Source organism: Pelobates fuscus, chromosome 8 (assembly GCF_036172605.1).
Source record: "Pelobates fuscus isolate aPelFus1 chromosome 8, aPelFus1.pri, whole genome shotgun sequence".
In the NCBI taxonomy this organism is placed as follows: domain Eukaryota; kingdom Metazoa; phylum Chordata; class Amphibia; order Anura; family Pelobatidae; genus Pelobates; species Pelobates fuscus.
In genome coordinates, this window is record NC_086324.1 from 42,187,381 (window position 1) to 42,205,782 (window position 18,402).

General features: G+C 35.4%; 1 protein-coding gene across 1 annotated transcript in view; it reads right to left on the reverse strand.

The window, feature by feature from the left end:
- LOC134571235 (dynein axonemal heavy chain 11-like) overlaps window positions 1-18,402 on the reverse strand; it is a 260,314-nt gene that overhangs the window by 36,636 nt on the left and 205,276 nt on the right. Inside the window, exons 67-75 of the mRNA XM_063429407.1 lie at window positions 15,215-15,355; window positions 14,392-14,562; window positions 11,658-11,780; window positions 9,734-9,927; window positions 8,479-8,627; window positions 7,683-7,810; window positions 7,262-7,489; window positions 4,317-4,508; window positions 3,144-3,263 (exon numbers count right to left, since the gene is read on the reverse strand). Coding sequence (XP_063285477.1) covers window positions 3,144-3,263; window positions 4,317-4,508; window positions 7,262-7,489; window positions 7,683-7,810; window positions 8,479-8,627; window positions 9,734-9,927; window positions 11,658-11,780; window positions 14,392-14,562; window positions 15,215-15,355 — 1,446 coding nt within the window. The remainder of the gene's footprint in view (window positions 1-3,143; window positions 3,264-4,316; window positions 4,509-7,261; window positions 7,490-7,682; window positions 7,811-8,478; window positions 8,628-9,733; window positions 9,928-11,657; window positions 11,781-14,391; window positions 14,563-15,214; window positions 15,356-18,402) is intronic.

An 18,402-nucleotide genomic window follows, 5' to 3' on the forward strand; every position in this document is an offset into this window, starting at 1 on the left:
GCAAATAGACCTCCCAAGGTCTGCTAAATCCACCCATTATATAACCTTTCTTACAATTGCTCACATTGAGACTTTGACACAAACAGATAAAACAAATCTTATTTTTGCCAATTTGCAATTCCTTATTCTCTAGAATGTAGACTTCAGAGCAGGCCCCCTCTGCCCAGTGTATATCTCTGCCTGTCGAACTGAGCATCTAATGTCTATTCAGCTAATGAAAATGCTTCTTAAATTCTGGCACTCTATAAAGGGCGGCAATCACATAATACAATCAATTCTGACACTTTGATATAAAATGTAAAAATAACTTTATTTTGACAGTTAATCGAATCGATTTCTAGTACTCTATAAAAGTACTACCTCAAATATTATTACTAATCAGTAACAGTAAACAAGCAGCCCTGCAGACATCTTGAACTAGCAATCGTGTAATGGTGCGTGACCTACAAATCACATTATCCTCACCCAGCCAGGGGATGGTAAATGGCAATTAAAAAAAACTAAAACAATTTGCGTGTGCAATATTTTAATTGCCACGTCCCTGTATTCACGCGATGTGCTCATCTCGACTTTATGAAACATTCCACAATCTAGAATTTTATACGAGTCTCTAAATCTTGACCTTCCACCTGCTTACCTAACACAACTTTCTTCCAGCCCCTGAATTTATTGTGATGCAGATATAAGAAAGGATATTTGTATGATTTCCTATTTTTTTTTTTTTTTTTTTTTACGTTTTTCATGATGGAGTATGATGCTCCGCACATTGAAATGAATTACTCTATGGTTATAATCACTTATATTTAGCAAATTTCTCTGTAAATGTTTATTTCAGTGGGAATCTCCTCCCCCACTGGTACAGTAGCTGCACAGGCCATGATTATCACTCTGAGAGCTGGAGGTATCTTAAATACTATGGAGTGCGGGAAATGGCAGCAATAAGGAAGATTAACAAAATGTATAATTTGGCCATTTTCAGGGATAATTCAGACTCACAATTAAATGAGCCACATACAGCCTACATTGATCCTGTGACATGGTTGTTATTTAGTTTTATTGCTTCCAAGACCCGCAGAGTGTCTGAGGGATTTTAACAACAGACACGCACATCAGCAGCATATCTGTAGAACTGTGGATACATTGTGCACAGGTTAATGATTGTGTATAAAATGTTCTTGTTACAGAGCTGAAGGCATGTTGTATTGTAATTTTTTTGCACTGCACTGCTTATCGATAAAGTTTCAGAGTTTTACATTTTAAACCTCATTACTACTTTTCTCAAATTGTACTCACTGATAACCTGCTACTTACCGGTTCTTTTGAACATCAACAGTGCTAATGCTATTGATATTGTAGACACTGTCACTGGTTGTGTGACATATTGTTTCAAGGGAGCCGGTAATGGCTATGTGATGTATTCTGACATTGGCTATGTGTCATATGGTGATACTGGTTATGTGCCATATTGTGTCAAGAGAACTGGCACTGGCTATATGATATACTGTTTTTGTAGTAAGTTGGTATTGTAAGTTAATATAAGCTGACTGAGCATCAAGTTGATTTTAAAACACAAGCATTAGCCATCACACAATTAGCCGTCATTACTATGAGACACCAACATAAGACACCCAAGTGTAAATCCCACAGTTATAATAGTATAATAGTACACTATAATCATCAAAACAACTTTAGCTTAATGAAGAAGTTTTGGTGTATAGATCATGCCTCTGAAGTTTCACTGCTCAATTGTTTGCAGTTAAATCACTTTTGTTTCTGCTTATGCAGCCATGGTCACACCTCCCCTAGCTGTGACTCCTAGAGCCTGCATGAAAAAAGTGGTTTAATTTTTAACAAGATGTAACTTATTTTAACCCCTTAACCAAACTTCTGGAATAAAAGGGAATCATGACATTTCACACGTCATGTGTCCTTAAGGGGTTAAAAGTGTTTATCTCCTGCTCTGTAAACTGAACTTTACTTACATACAGGAGGCTGCAGGGTCTAGAAAGCTATTAGAAGAGTAGAAGAAATTTAACATTAAACATAATTTGCAATAAAGGAAGTATAAACATGAGATGACTCTTTACAGGAAGTGTTTAGGAAGGTTGTGTCAGTCACATACAGGGAAGTGTGACTAAGGCTGCATAAATAAAGTGATTTATCTCCCGTAAGACTGCAGGGACATGATTTATACACCAACATGGTTTTATTAAGCTAAAGTTGTTTTGGTGACTATAGTGTCCCTTTAATAGTAATAGTTACAATTGGTCATTGCTTGGTAAAATAAGTTAATGTTTCAAAACATAGTCCTTTCCCAAATTTTCAATTTGTAAAATGTAAAATTTCAGCTAGAAAAAAAGGTGTTTCTATAAAAAACTATTTTTGGAAACATTGGTACCTTAAAGTTGCACTGTAAAGACCACAACTATTACATTTCTTTGGAAGCCTTACCTGGTTGGTTTTTCCAACAGGTTTGATAAAAAATAGGGCTCTCCTGGCATTTAAAATTAACCCCAATGCTGCAGCCCAGCTAATGCTGAAGGGAATTTTCACACTGTGCTATCCAACTTTGGACAGAAATGATAAATTGAGATTCCTGGAGCTGGGTTAATCCACTACCCTATGCCTAGCGTTAACGGTTAATGCAGAAACGCAACTCTACATTAACCAATCAGCAGCAGAGGGACCAGGTAATGATGCTTAGAAAGACCTTTTTAATAATATTTTACCCTTGATATAACTAAAAATATTCACCTCAATATATTATTCCCGTTAAGTGAGGTCTATTCACATAACTGGAAACTGTGAAGAATTGACTTTTATTGTTTCATATCACAGATCAAAATAATCAAATTCAAAAGCGTTATTCAGCTCAGTTATTTTATCTTAAAATTTGCAATTCTCTTGTCAATTTTCTAAAATTCCTGCTTTGATGAATATCATAAAAGCTACATTCTATGAAATAAGATATATATGCTAATATTGAGTGACCAAAATTATTCAATTATGTTCCAATTGCAGATTGCAGCTCAGATTGTAATTTGCTGTATTATAAAAAAAAAAATGCTTTGCAATAGTGTTGTCACCAGAAGAGGGAGCTCTAGCTCTGAAAAAAATATATTTTCTAGAAGTTTTAATATTACCTGGTTGGATTGCATGTATTCTTCTAAGTATGTGCGGCATAATCTTCTGTCCCAGTCATCAGTGATGTGACCACCATACATAATCTCCCCAAATAAGTAACGGAGATCTTCCCAAGGAACCTGAAACAGAACGTGCTGGATGGTAAATTCCGTCCTGGAACTCAACGATGAAGAGATTAATTTACTTTTCTGTTTACGCTGTTACATAAAACCATCCGTTTATTAAATAAATCTTGAAAAATGGTTATTGCATCTCCGAAGGGAGATTTCAGCCCACATACAAGGATCATGACTTGTTTTTGTTATTATAACTTAAATCCAGTATTTTAACCACAGAAAATCCTTGTCAATAGGAATATTATACAAATGATGAAGTCTATGTTTGAGAATATTTGGGCTTGTTGGCATTGCATGCGGGCTTCTGAGTTTGTATGGCTCAGGTTATCTAAGTTCTTTTGCTTTTTCAAATTTTTTCACTCCTCTCTCACAGTTTCTGTTGGTCAATCCCCTTTCCGTAGTGTTTAAATACTTATACTGATGGATAAATGCAGGAAAGTGCTCTTTGTTTCTGTGGTCTAAGGAAATTCTGCACATATTGTTACCTTTTTCCAATTTATAATACACTACTTTTCTGCCAATGTATTTTCCCTGTCATTAATAATAATAACAAACAAGGCAAAATCAAATGAAAAAAAATCTTTATGTCAAATAACCTTTTAAGAAAACACATTATTGCAATATTGTACTCCGGAAACAAAGAGTAAAGTAAAAAAAATATATATATAAAATGTATGTGTAACAAGCCACATCACTGCAAATACAGTCTCTTAAACATTATGGCTTGGAGCCAAATTACATTCTAATTTTGAGTCCTAATTTGATTATATATATATATATATATATATATATATATATATATATATATATATATTGGTTATGGTTAAAGAATAATTCTTGGGTAAAATTTAAAAAGAGAGGCAACACAAAGACAACATTCTGTTGTTTACCGTGTTGACTAACTTGTCGAATTTTGCCTAACTTGTCGAGAAAATTAATATATATATATATATATATATATATAAGAAAATGAATATATATATATATATATATATATATATATATTTTTTTTTTTTATTCATACATTTCCAGTAGATAAAGTTCTAGACACCTTACCTGTGTGTTTGCTTCAAGATAATTGTAGAGGACACTCACAGATATTGTGAGGTCTCCAAAATTAAAGGGATACTGCCTGTTCCAGCCCTGGGGGCCAAATTTACGACGTTCAGCAACACAAGCATGAAAATAGCACAATGAGAACAATATGCTCTTAAATTCTTGCTCACGAGTGCACTGATCAAGAATATTCTGCAATGACAATCAACATATTAACTTACAAACCAGTAACCAAAACACAATTTCGCTCTGCATTTAACAACATTGTTTAGTTTTTCACTACATTACATTTATCAATATGCGTTAAATTAGTGATGATATTTTTGTAAAACCGTGTAATACCAATGGGTCTCCTAAATCAATACTACAATCTGTAAATGTGTACAAACAACTTGGAAATCAATCACTAGTAAAAAAAAATAAAACAATCTGGATATTGATCGTTATAACAAGTGATGCAGTGACTGAAGCAAGGAAGTCTGGTTCGAATGTTTAGGGTCAAGTTTTTATATGACCTACAGTGAGAACCTTTATATATAAAACACAGTGTAGATGGAAATAGTTGTTATGGATCTGTGTAAACTGTTAGCGTTGTGTAAAAAAATAAAAAAATATCATTATTATCATCATTTAGTCATGATCTTATGGCTATCACAGGATAGGAGGATTGTGTTTGCTGGAGGGTACAATCTGGATTTGTTACTAGTGGTTAGGAATGCAATGATACAAATATTTTTTTTATGATTAAAAATAAAATTTGGATCAAGCTAAGCCTACGGAAATGTTATTATTTAAAGTAACACTCAAATGGGAAAAGTTTTATCTTTTTAAAACAATTTGTACATATGCATTCAATGAAAACATGAATGTGTTTATTGTTGCATTTTTCCCAAGTATACAATGTCTTGTCTGAAGCCTTCACAAGCCCTCCTTTTCTAATCCTGCCCAGGCTTTCTATGGCTGTCCAATCACAGGCTTCCCAATGCAGCTCAATAAGAAATCTTTGTAAGGCAGGTGGCTCTGAGCAATTGCTGCCTTTTGAGTTTAGCTCCACTGAGCTAATCAACCAGGAACAGAGCAGGTTGCCTGACTGGCAGCCAAGTGGTGTAACAAGGGGTTCTAACAAGGTTAATTTATAAAAGTGTCAATTTCTATTAAAAACCTGCATTTTTGGTAAAAATTTTAAAAAAGACGACACACTGTTCACAGATAAAGCATTTCAGTAAGCTAAAGTACTTTTGTTTTTGGAGTGGTTCTTTAAGGTATACTCAACATTGACAAGTAGGTTAAAATAAAGCATTGGACTACATAAATAAGATTTTAGAATATTGGTTGCAAAACACCATCCATACAAAGTATTTCCTAAATTTTAGCTAATGAGAAAGATTGGTAACAAGTAGACCATCTGGGATACGCTCAACTTGATCTCAACTTTGAGAAGTTACACAATTACAACTAAAACAAATGATTCATACATTTGAACAGAACCATTCCATTTTTGGCTTCGGTGAACTCTCTTAGCTCCCCTAATAAAAAACCCTAGACCTGATATGGATGGTTCCCAAGGCTGCAACAAACCTAATCTTCATTTACCTATGTCTATATGTGGATTTATATTGAACATGAGTAGGATAGGTTCTCCTACTATAAGCTCAGGGTCATAAGAACTCTGGCTATTCGAGACAGCCGTACAGTAATGAGGCCCACAGGAAAATCAGAGTATAGAGTTTTCAGCATACATCAAAATCAACTACACAATTTGTACAGGCAAACATTATATGCTACCAATGGGGAGATTGTAAGTACCCTCCAAAGTACTAGTAGAGCACTGTAATATATATTGTGACATTTGTGTGTATCAGATAATAATTCTATTTTGATTGTTTTATAGAGAAATATTTAGCATTGTGACACCCCAAAAAACAAGAATGGCCTACAGATTTCTCATAGTCAACCTAAAGGACAAGTGTCATCAAAATGTAAATTCTGTAGTTTTTTTGTTTTTTTTAACAGTTTAGTACAGGTATTGAAACTGCATTATATATTTATTTTTTTTACATGATGTATCTTGATTTCATAGAAACATAGAAACATAGAATGTGACGGCAGATAAGAACCATTCGGCCCATCTAGTCTGCCCAGTTTTCAAAATACTTTCATTAGTCCCTGGGCTTATCTTATAGTTAGGATAGCCTTATGCCTATCCCACGCATGCTTAAACTCCTTTACTGTGTTAACCTCTACCACTTCAGCTGGAAGGCTATTCCATGCATCCACTACCCTCTCAGTAAAGTAATACTTCCTGATATTATTTTTAAACCTTTGTCCCTCTAATTTAAGACTATGTCCTCTTGTTGTGGTAGTTTTTCTTCTTTTAAATATAGTCTCCTCCTTTACTGTGTTGATTCCCTTTATGTATTTAAATGTTTCTATCATATCCCCTCTGTCTCGTCTTTCCTCCAAGCTTTCCTTTAATAAGGAAGTATTTTGGCATGAGGGGATGTGTCTAAGTAGGCAGGATTATGGTACAGCATTCTGTAAAACATTTTTTTTATTTTAATATTTTACAAAAAACTATAAAGATTTAAGCAAGTACAAAAAACAGCATATTCATGAGTCCAAAATCTTTCCTACCCATCCACTCCTGCCAAGGAACAATGCATGTGATAGAGGAAAATATGAAAATAAAAAGTTTATTTCTAAAGTAGGAGCACCTTCACGTCAACTTTTATGAAAATTCCCCCGATTTGTAGTGAATTCGTGCATGTTTGCATCATCTAGCTTGGATTATAAAGGACTGGAGACTTTCACCATCTGCACTAAACAATGTTTTGCAATTTCCCATGCATTCCAATCAAGCACTCAGTCTACCACTGGTTTATCAATATGCTATAAAAAAAAGTCATTAATAAATAGATCTCCAAAAATTATATTACTTTACTAACCTGGTCAAAATTATCCAGTGCAGCATGGAGATTCGATAGCATTCCTGTTGGAAGTTCATTTGTGATTTTAATAGCATTCTCTAGAATACCTTGTGGTATGATATGTTCTTTAGGGGTTTGGGCCGGTTCTGCACTCATATACACACGAAAATTAGGGTGACTTTCATCACAGTACTTTTCCAGTAATTTCTCCAGTGTGTTCAGCCACTTAGCCACAAGATGGATATTCTGTAACCAGAGTTATGTTGCATGATAATCACATTGCACATATCGTACTACTTATGTATGCTATTATTCTGATATTAGACATTCCGTCAGTCCGTCTGTCTATCACCAACGGGCCACTATTCTTTACCATTTTGGTATATAGTACACGGTTATGGCATTATCTTGGAGTTGCAACGGCAAATAGCATACTTACTTGAAGTATGACCCAATGGCCTTCTTTTGATGCTTTCTCCATTGCGATTTCTGCAATAACTTCCTGCCCTTGACCTAAAGATATATTGTGAAGTTTCCCTGAATCAATTGTGAATCCAAGTCTGTTCCCTAAACAAAAAAAGGCAATAATATCACTCATACAAACCAACAAATGAGAAATGTACGACAGGACGCTCGGGAAAACATCAAAGACACAGCAAAGCAGTAAACAAAAAATCGCTGGTTCATGACTAGATGCTATTGTCTAAATAATATATCGCTACTATTGTCTAAATAAAGTGTTGCTGTTGCAAAGGTAATTTAAATATGTAAAAAGTACTGTTTATGGTTATTTTGTGAAATGGTGTATATATGTCATTATTTATAAAAGAACAAGAAAGCGCAACAGAAAAAAAAAACAAGTGGTAAATGATAAAAAGATACAAATGACACAATTTCCTTGGTAAATGTTTTTCATTATAATAATGTACGCTGTCACGGTGTATTTTTACCACATGTTAATTACATCCAGCATCCTATACCAGGGTAATTTTGCGTAAACAACTTGTAAAGATTGAAGATGAGGGCCAGTAAACATATATTGAATACTAAATGTAAACCTCTTCATCTGAGAGTTTCTTGTGTGTATTCATTGAGGTAATTGTTGTACATGTAACATAAAAGGAGTACGGTATTTAGCTGACGCTGGCTAATGAGGTTTGCCTGTGATTAAATTATATTAAAAGAAAAAACAAACAAACAAACTGCTAAAATATAACCCCACGGATTGTTCTTACCAAGGGATTCTACGTCTTTCAAGGGATCTACGCCAGGAGACAGTATAAATACAATGGGGGTAGCAGTCCCACTTTCCTGAAATGACTTCGCAAACTCAGTTTTACGCCTTTCCACGTATTTTGCTCCTAATTTTTCTTCAACGAAGTTCCTGCATAATCAAAAAATGCGAGTAACCTGCAAATATATAGGGAACCTATACCGGAAACATCAGCAACCAAATGCGACTGCAATGTGCCAACTCACAATTACAGCCACCCAGCGAGTACAAATCTGTAACGTGGGCACAGTGGAGGTCAAGGGACTACGTCTGGTCTAATACAATATAGTCAGAGACCCACGGGATCAGAGGAACCAGCGAGTCCTACAAGATACATTTAATATGAGGGAATTAGATATTTATATGTTGAAATTGCCATGCGTTGTCTACAGCTAGTGTAGAATGTTTAAATCTGCCATCACTGATGTTACCAGGTTTTGATTTCCAAACTGTATTGGTATATTCTTACCTGTCTAGGTTTACAGCATTTGTCATCATAGCCACTGGCCTTCTACCTTATGTCACAGACTTAATTAGTCCCCTGGATCATCACAAACACCTCTTACAATGTATATCTCCTGCATTGTCTTCTCTTCTGGTCGATACATTGTATTTTACACCATACTCCACTTTCTAAGCATGTGGGAGGACTGATATATTTTTGTACGGCAAACTAACTTTTGTCCTATTATTAATATTGTTATGTATAAAGTGCCAACAAATTCCGCAGCGCTGTACTATGGGGGGACTAACAAACAAGTATTTTCAACAAAACGAGTTGGACGCACAGGAACTTAAGGTGTTGAGGGCCCTGCTCAAATGAGATTATACTCTACAGGGGTCCTATAAATATGGTATTATTTTAATCTACTATATCACAGCACACATTGCATGCTAAACTAATTTATATTATTAGGGATATGATAACAATGCTCTACAACATAGTTCATCATGATATCACAGTATGCACGGTGTCAATTACTCTAAACAATCTGGAGAACATACAGAAAACACTGTATACAGTATACAGAAGCCGCAGTGCAGTTAATGCTAGTGACTATACACCTGATATAGAACTATCATTGTGTAAAGAGACAGGTGACCAATCGTTAAGGAAAACCCTGCCATCAACTCAGCCTTGGTTACTATTAGTAGTAAAACTATTCAGTGCATGATATTTAAGAGTCTCGCACTATCTTCATAAATCTACATTGTACCTGATTGCGTACGTCATGCGATCAGGCCTCAGAGCTCGTATCATAATCATTTTTTGTAGAGAACTTTTGGTTTTCCACTCTTGCGGCAGCCTTTCTCTCTCCGGACATTCAGATTCCACAACCTTTTTCCAACGTTTGGGAGATCCTTCAATATCCCTGTCTAAACCTCGAAATTCATCCATAAAACTCATTGTCTGGATCGATAGTAATTGTAATTAAATCATAAACATGTATATGCAAATAAACACTATATATATACACACACATATATATAATATAATATAAAATAATATATATAGACACCCCTCCTTCCGTAGGTATATAAAAATTGGAAACTGTATAATTTCTGGATTAGTAATACCTTGTGGTTTATGACATAACTATATATGTTTGTGTTATGGACCTATACATCATGTTTACTAGCCCTTAATCAATATGGAGGTAGGGATTAAGGAAGGAGGAAGTGGGGCAGGGCGGCAGAGTGTCCCAGTAGGCCTTTCACTGGGTACACTTTTCACTCGCTCCCGCCCCCTGCACTGCATGTGGGGACAAGTGGGCGGGAGCATAGCAGGGATTGATGGGATGCCAGGAATACATGAAGAGACAACTGATATTTGAAATGAAGGTAAGTGTGTTTCAGAGAATGTGTGTGTGTCTGCATGGGTCAGTGTGTATTTGTGTCAGTGTGTCTGCATGGGTCAGAGTGTGTCAGTGTAAGCCGGCAAGGGTCAGTGTGTGTCTGCATAGATCAGTGTGTGTGTGACTGCATGGATCAGTGTATTTGTGTCCGCATGGTTTAGTGTGTCAGTCTGCGTGTGTATATGTGACTGCATGGATCAGTGTGTGTGCGCATTGATCAGTGTGTGTGTTTGTGTGTGTGTGTGTCAGCCTGCATGGATCAGTGAGTGTGTCAGTCTGCATGGATCAGTGTGGGTGTCTGAATGGGTCAGTGTGTGTGTTTGCATGGGTCAGTGTGTGCAAGTGTCTGCATAGATCAGTGTGTGTTTGCATGGTTGAATGTGTGCGTGTGTGTCTGCATGGGTCAGTGTGTGTATGTCTGCATGGGTCAGTGTGGGTATCAGTCCTCATGGGTCAGTGTGTGTGTGTGTCAGTTTGTAGGTCAGTGAATTTGTGTGTGCATGGGTCACTGATTGTGAGCCTGTATGTATGTATGTGCCAGTGATTGCATTTGTGCACTAGAGACATTTTGAATCTCAAAATATAAAAAACAAAAAACAAAAAAAAAAAACAATACTTTTAAACAAACACTATAGTGTTTGGAATATAAACCTGTATTACGAACACGTTAGTGTTTCTGTCTCTACACTGATTCAATGTTTAAAAATATATAAAATGTAAAAAAAAAGTAAGAGCGAGAGTACTTCGTAATAGGATGCACTATACATACTTTTATTTTAGTGTGGTTTGGATCTTTATATCCCATGCACCCTACTGCATAACTAATAAATTCCCAAACACACGTATTCTAAAATAAAATAATTGTGGGTGGAATAGTTAGAATGTTGATGGAGCGTGCACAAAAAATAATATTCTGTGTTTTGGCAAATATTTGCTGAGGGAAGACATTGCAAATATTACGTTACCGCTGTTTGCTCCCCTGTGGCACACTAGTCATTAGAGTACTATTTACTAGACTTGTTTAGACAGGTTCATCCGAATCATATTTCTTTTTATCCTCACCTGAACGAATCAATCCATCTTTAATTTATCTGTGAAGTCTTATTCATTGAATAAAACTCCACAGATATATCCAAGACGTACGATTTGCATAGGGGTGGATTAGAAGGTATCTGATTTGCCAGAGCAGTGCTCTTCTATTATTTACAAGTGCTACTCTAAAATCTTGTTCCGGCTTTTCCCCAATTTCTACAGCGTTACTTATAGACAATCCCAACGCACCTACCTTAATTGCACTCCATGCAGAATTCGAAAGAAATTCCAGTGGACTACTGTAACTGTGGTCAATGTGAAATCGAAGTAAAAAGTCAAGTTCGTGAGCAGAAATTTCTTTACTCATTATTAAAAGCTGAAATCGTAAAACGGTTGTCTTAATTACTTATCATCGGTTTTCTATGTTACATATTTTCATTTCTAATGTTAATTTAACATTTTAATTTCTAATGTTTTGTAATACATTCACTGCATTCCACAAAGTGCTCATCTAAGCAATTTTAAAGACGGGCAGCTGGTACCTGTACAAATATCATCCCTTGCTCAGTTTAGAGTGATACTTTTTTTAATTAGTGCCTTGCACATTGTCCCACACAAATTTCTAGACATAAATTATTTACAAGCAAAATAATGTACCGGTAATTAAAAAGTAATAATAATAGTAATAGTGTTTTTTTTCTTATGTGATGGTTCTTTGTGTTTTGGTTATATGTATATTCGTATAAAATATTTCAATAAACTAACTTCCCAGAAAGCAAATATATAGTTCTAGCACTATGTTTATAAATGGCAACCGCATTTATATTTCAAAGAATGGATAAATAAAAATAAGAGAATATATTCAATGTGAAAAATATAGCCAACGTTTCCACAATTCCCCAAAAACCTGGTGAATCTTTCAATGTAAAATGAGGATAAATACGACAAAGCAACAATTGATGGCTGAGACAAAAATCACAGGACAGCATAGTAAATACGATCAGTTAGTGACCACATTGTAATGGCGAGGACCAACGTCTTCTTAATAAAGGTATATTATGATGCTGGTAGACATCTTTCAAAGCCCTTGCTTTGATAAAATAAAATTCAAAGGGGTTACACATGCAGTTTTCGTAAAGGTTAGAAATAAGATGAAATATATTGGGATCATCCGTTTAAGACTATTCAAGACTATTCATGCATAAATGTTGGATGTCTGTTGTTAACTTTGATGTCTGAAAAAAAATGGAACAAAACAAAACTGGCTAACTCAAAAGATTTATTCAATCAAGGAACACTGTATTGAAAAGATCACGAAGTGTGGCTCCTGTCCAATTTGTTCCTATTTAATCTTAATACGAACGCTTGTCCTAACAGTTTGTTCTTTGGCCAACATCTGTGATCTGCTTGAACTGTTGTCCAAATGGACATTAGTCAACCTTTTTTTTTCTCTATTAAACAAAATAGACTTTCCTCTATTTTTTTCAAATGTTGGTTTAATTATTTCCCTGAAAATTTAATCCAATAAAATGAAAAAGGCATTATTGGCAGAAAAAAAAGGTTTTGTATTCTAACAAACAACTGATTTTAATTAAAGTAAAGAATTGAACGAAACTTCATAAATAGTTTCACTTTAAACTGACAGCCTTAAAGTAAAAAGATCTAACATATAATAAAGTCTTGTTTCCTTCCCTAATTAATACATATTATAACATGATAATTGCCAACTCGCCAGTGATTTTTAGACTATTTACAGATGCCGGTGATGAGCTGTTTTTAAAGGGATATGCCCAGGTGCTAAGTGACTTCCTTTATAGCTAAGGAAAGCATCAGAGACATGGGATAGAGGTTTCAACAAATAAAAAAAAAGTTCTTAAAGGGTTATTTTTAATAAAACACTGCTTTTGTTTAGAGTAACACTTTATATCTTGCCTTCTCCCAATTTAAAAAACAAAACAAAATAAACCCTAAAACTCACCTCTGTTCCAGCGTTGAGGTTCTTCTGGCAGGCCGATCCTCCCTTGCTGACATCACTCCCCTTGCTGGTCTGAGGAGAGGACATGGTAGGCATGGGGGGAGGTTGTACTGTCATTGGCTGTCTGTTGCCAACATGCTGAATGCTGATGACTAACATCCAATATGCACAGAACTGACATTAGCCAGCTCTGAACTCTTGATCCAGGCTGGCTAATGATGTCCTAATGGGGCCTCCAGAGTTGAAGTTACATCTCTCATATCAAAGGGTTTTTACTCTGGATGTGCAGCATTTCATAGCAGACTCCAAGTATCCAAATCAGTGAAGTGGTAACGGTGCTCAGAGTAACCCTTTAAGATGAAATACATTCTGCAGTCCAAAAGGTGTCTTTCAGCTAAGAAGCATTACAAAGCCAAAAAACAAACACAAACCGGACAACAACTGAGAAAGGTTCTAAGAGTCTAACAGAACTAGCTACATTTCGGCAGCTGATAATGGCAGCCAGTTCTGCTGTATACAGTTGTTTTAGCATCCAAGAATTATTGTACAGCTGATGAAGATTCCACTGCGTTGAGCCGCTTCTGGATATTTGCATTGTGGTTTAAGGAAAACTCCAAGCACCAAAACCACTACAACTTGCTGTAGTGATTATGGTGCCAGATATGCCCACAAGCCTCATTATAAGGAATAAAAGTAATTTTGAACAGCTTCTATTAGTTGCTAAACCATGCACTTACAATGAGCGAGCTGTGGTGGTTATGGTCTTTGGAGTGTTTTTTTTTAAAGCCCTACAGAGAAATGCCGATTTAGATATATCTGCATTGAACACAGCATTTAAAAATATTATGTCATTAGCAGCGTGCAGACTGTCCTATTATTACAATTATTTTAATATTTATATAGCAGCAGCAAAATTCCGTAGCGCTGTACAATCGGACCTATAAACGTATGCTCTGTGCCTAATATATAACACCAAACTTACAGACTCATTACACAAATATACATACTGTACCTGGAATGCTAGCTGGGATGTGAAGGTAATTTTATCTCTTTCAAATAGACCTCGACTGATGTATGTGAATGTCGAGTATGTAACACAGTCAATGAGGTTATTAACTCTCGTTTGGACATCCTCACATTGTTCCAACTGCTGAACTGCCTTGTGAAACACCATATTAAAAGCCTATAAATAAGAAATGAGTTCATATTATTTCAAACAGTGGTTTATATGACATTAGAATCTTGCACGTACAGTTTCCTCTATATTTCATTGATACATAAACCATGTTTACATGGTGTTAGGACAATTAATATGTCAATACATTACATAAAAATACACAGTGAGAATTGCTGAGAGTTCTAAGTGAATGCCAAAATTTAGGCAAGAATAGTAAATTTAGGAAAGCTGTTCAAGTCAATTCTTTGTTTAGTTTAGCTATTTCCATCTTACATTTCAAATGCACTTTGGGGATACTTACAATTCCTAATAATTAGTGTTCGCCAGCTATGTTTTTACTTTGGCCAAAAAAAATTTAATTCAGTTTGCATGATTTTTGAATTCCGGACAATTCATACTTAATGAGTAATCCAAAAAATATTTCGCTGTGTACATGTTAGTATATCTGAAGCATGTGCGTACAAGCTCGCAAGATTCAATTGGCCCCATTTATTGAGGCAAAAAGGCCAGTGATACAGAAAGTAACAGAACATTCTGTTCGATTTACTGCATCAAAACATTGCACTCGGTCTTAGAATTTTCTCGATTTCATATATTTACAAATATGGATCAACAAAGTTTGTGATAGAAAATAGACAGGTAAATAATTTTACTCAACCTTGAGTGAAAACTGATACATGGGGCTGATTTTTTTCAGATCGTTTACAATAAAATAAAGCAAGGAGGCTCTGGCTGCTACAAGGCGATAGCTTTCCCGAGCTTCGTTAATTTTCACTTCATTGACTTTGGCTTCTAACACCTGCAGGCAACATACAAAAAAACAAGATACTCAATCTTAAACACTGTGCAAAGCCTTACAACTATAATTGGTTAAAAATCTGACAAGTATGTTTGTTTGCTTTACTAATAAGCTAGTAATGAATATGTGTACCAAACAAAATTCAAAGTGTTTTAAAGGGAATTTCAAGTTCAAGGCCTAAGTAGCTGAATTGAAAGCACTGCTGACTTGGATCATTTTTCCAGTTCTGCTATATAGCCCTTAAATTTGGATTTCATTATTCGCATTTAAATTCCTCCTAAAATGTTAGACAAATTTATTATATATAATGGACTCAAAGGAGAACTTCTCATTGGACTTTTCAACCAAGTTCAAATATTTATTGTGAATAAAGTCGAATTACATCAGCGTTTCAGTCTATCAAAGACTTTCATCAGGACGATCCTGATGAATGACTTTGATAGACTGAAACGTTGATGTAATTCGACTGTATTCACAATAAGTATTTGAACTTGGTTGAAAAGTCCAGTGAGAGCTCTCCTTCCTGACCATTGTTTACCTGAGGCTGGAGATTGCTCCTTGGTAAGTACTTCTGATAGGCATGTGCAGAACCTTGGATTGATTGTATATATATATATATATATAATTTTATTAATAGAGATAAAGAAATAGAGAAATTATTAAAAGTCTTGCAATATAACATTTATAGGATGAAACTCCTCATTTGGAGATTTGAGAACCCTGTTTTTGAAGAAAACTGCTTCTTTGAAGTATGCTCACTTAAAAAAAATGTTTTATAGAAAATTGCAAAGAAGGAAAACGAATAAAAATAAGTATTTCAAGTGTAAATATTAGATAATTTTCAATAACTAATACGAACATAATGACACATCACAAATTAATTTACCGCTACAATTTCTAATTTATATATTTCCTAGCACAATATACAAATAAAATTATTGGTATGCCTTGGCAAAATTAGATTTTAAATGTGATATTATAATTAATTAGCCGAATGAGAAAATCCTATATTTTTTATGAAAAAGCATTTTTTTACGAATGTGGTTCTTTTCAGAATGTTATCCTTTTTTGATTTTCATCTTCCATTTGCACGGCTGTTAGTTTGCATTACACTAACATTCTTGTAATTAAGCAATTTTCTACACACATTGCTGTGTCCATTTAAGATTTTCATCTTATCCAAGCAGCCAGCGGAAAAAATGCCTTTTGCGCCCCATGTGCCTTAAAACACATCAGGTATCCATCAACGTAATTTAAAACGTTAATCCTTAGAGCCGGGAATGTTTGTACAAACCGCTATTACTTTTTATCCCACAAAGAAATATTCTAATGTTTTACAGTGCTGCATTAAAAGCTAGCTAATGTTCAGAAAACCAGATAAAAATATTCATTGCAAAGCCATGAATATTATAAATCATTTTTCATGCTCGTAGTTCTGGAGCAATATGCATACTTGACTCCAAAAAATATTCTGAAATGGTTGAATACTGTTAATTTTACCTCCATTGCTTGGATCCCCTGCAAATAAATGTGCAAATATTTACAGACTAAAAAAGATGAATGCACTTAAGGAATATTTAAGTGGACATTGCACTTCCATACAGCTTTGATTTAGTCAGTAGAGCTTAGATAAGTAATAACTGTTAACAGTTAAAATGTTTTCATAGCAGTGAATGGCTTCAGAGATAATATTTATCATCTGACAAGGTGATGATTATTCATCCTTAAATAAATAAAAATATTTTGTTATAACAACTTTTTGTTCTGAACATTGCGTTATTGTAACAATGGATAAATTGAATCATGCTGTAAATACTGGGACTTCATTTGATTCAGGGACAGGAGAAGCACAGTAGAATATTGATTCTAGAATCAGGTCCAGTTAAGTTACAGAAGGGATGTGTTCCAAAGCAGCGGCTGTTAATTGCACATCTATAGGGACCTTCTCAATTATTACTGCATAGAGTGCTGTATTTGCTACTACCTGCAGTAAAGACTAAGGAGGTTGAAGTGTTACTTCTGATTATGCATTCAAGGGCCATCTTTTTAGACATGAGTGTTGCTTAAGCCAAGATTAAAGACTGCCTAAAGATATACACAAAACAGATTACCAAGAAACAAGGTTTAAAGTCGGACACCCAGGGACCAAAGTCAAATTCGTCAACACACCGAGACTCCTAGGTGTTTAACATTTTGGAAATAACAAATCATTGGTTCACTTTCGATGCATCTTTGTAACACTGCTAAACTCAATAAGCCAGAAGCAGGTCAGAGCCTACCCCCTCCTTCCCAAAGACAGGACCATTTTCCCTCTGACCGTATCACGATTATCATCCTTGATATATGTGCAGACCCTAAAGCTAAGTCCCGGGTGAGAGGTGTCCCAAAGTGTGCTACCTGGCCATCTCCTCCAGCACCCCTTGTTGGTATACCAACTAAGCAATGTCTCTGTCTCTGATTATATTATCAATGTTGAGTTTCCAGTTTGCCAATATCGTGGCATATACCTATTTTCTCCATTATGCTTTGAAGATAAGGTCCTCCATGGCCCTGAGCTCCTCCATGTGATGGAACCACACCTGCATAGATGGGGTATTAGGTTGATTCCAGTACATAGGTATTAACCCCTTGGCTATATGAAATATGCGGATAGTCATGGGTTTTTTGTATATGGATGTTTTTTGTGGGTGTGTGGTGAAGCACTAAGGCGTGCAGGCTTAAAAAGAAGCGGATTGTCTGGAAATTTTACCATACGTTTTTTCCAGAAGGGGCAGATTAACGAGCATTCCCGCCAAATATAATTGGACTTCCCTTCCGCTTCCCGGCATCACCAGCATCGGTCATTTTGATAGTGATCTAGTGCGTATAATATTTAAGGGGTCTTATACCAAAGTAAGTAAGCCAATTCTTGAAATTTGTAGAGATAGCGCAGTGTAATGTTAAATCACAGATCTTCTGCCATTGTGGAGCTGTAAAGGAAATCTCTAGGGCACCCTACCACTTACCAAATAATTTTGGTAAGGGGTCTTTAGTTTGTCATTCGACCA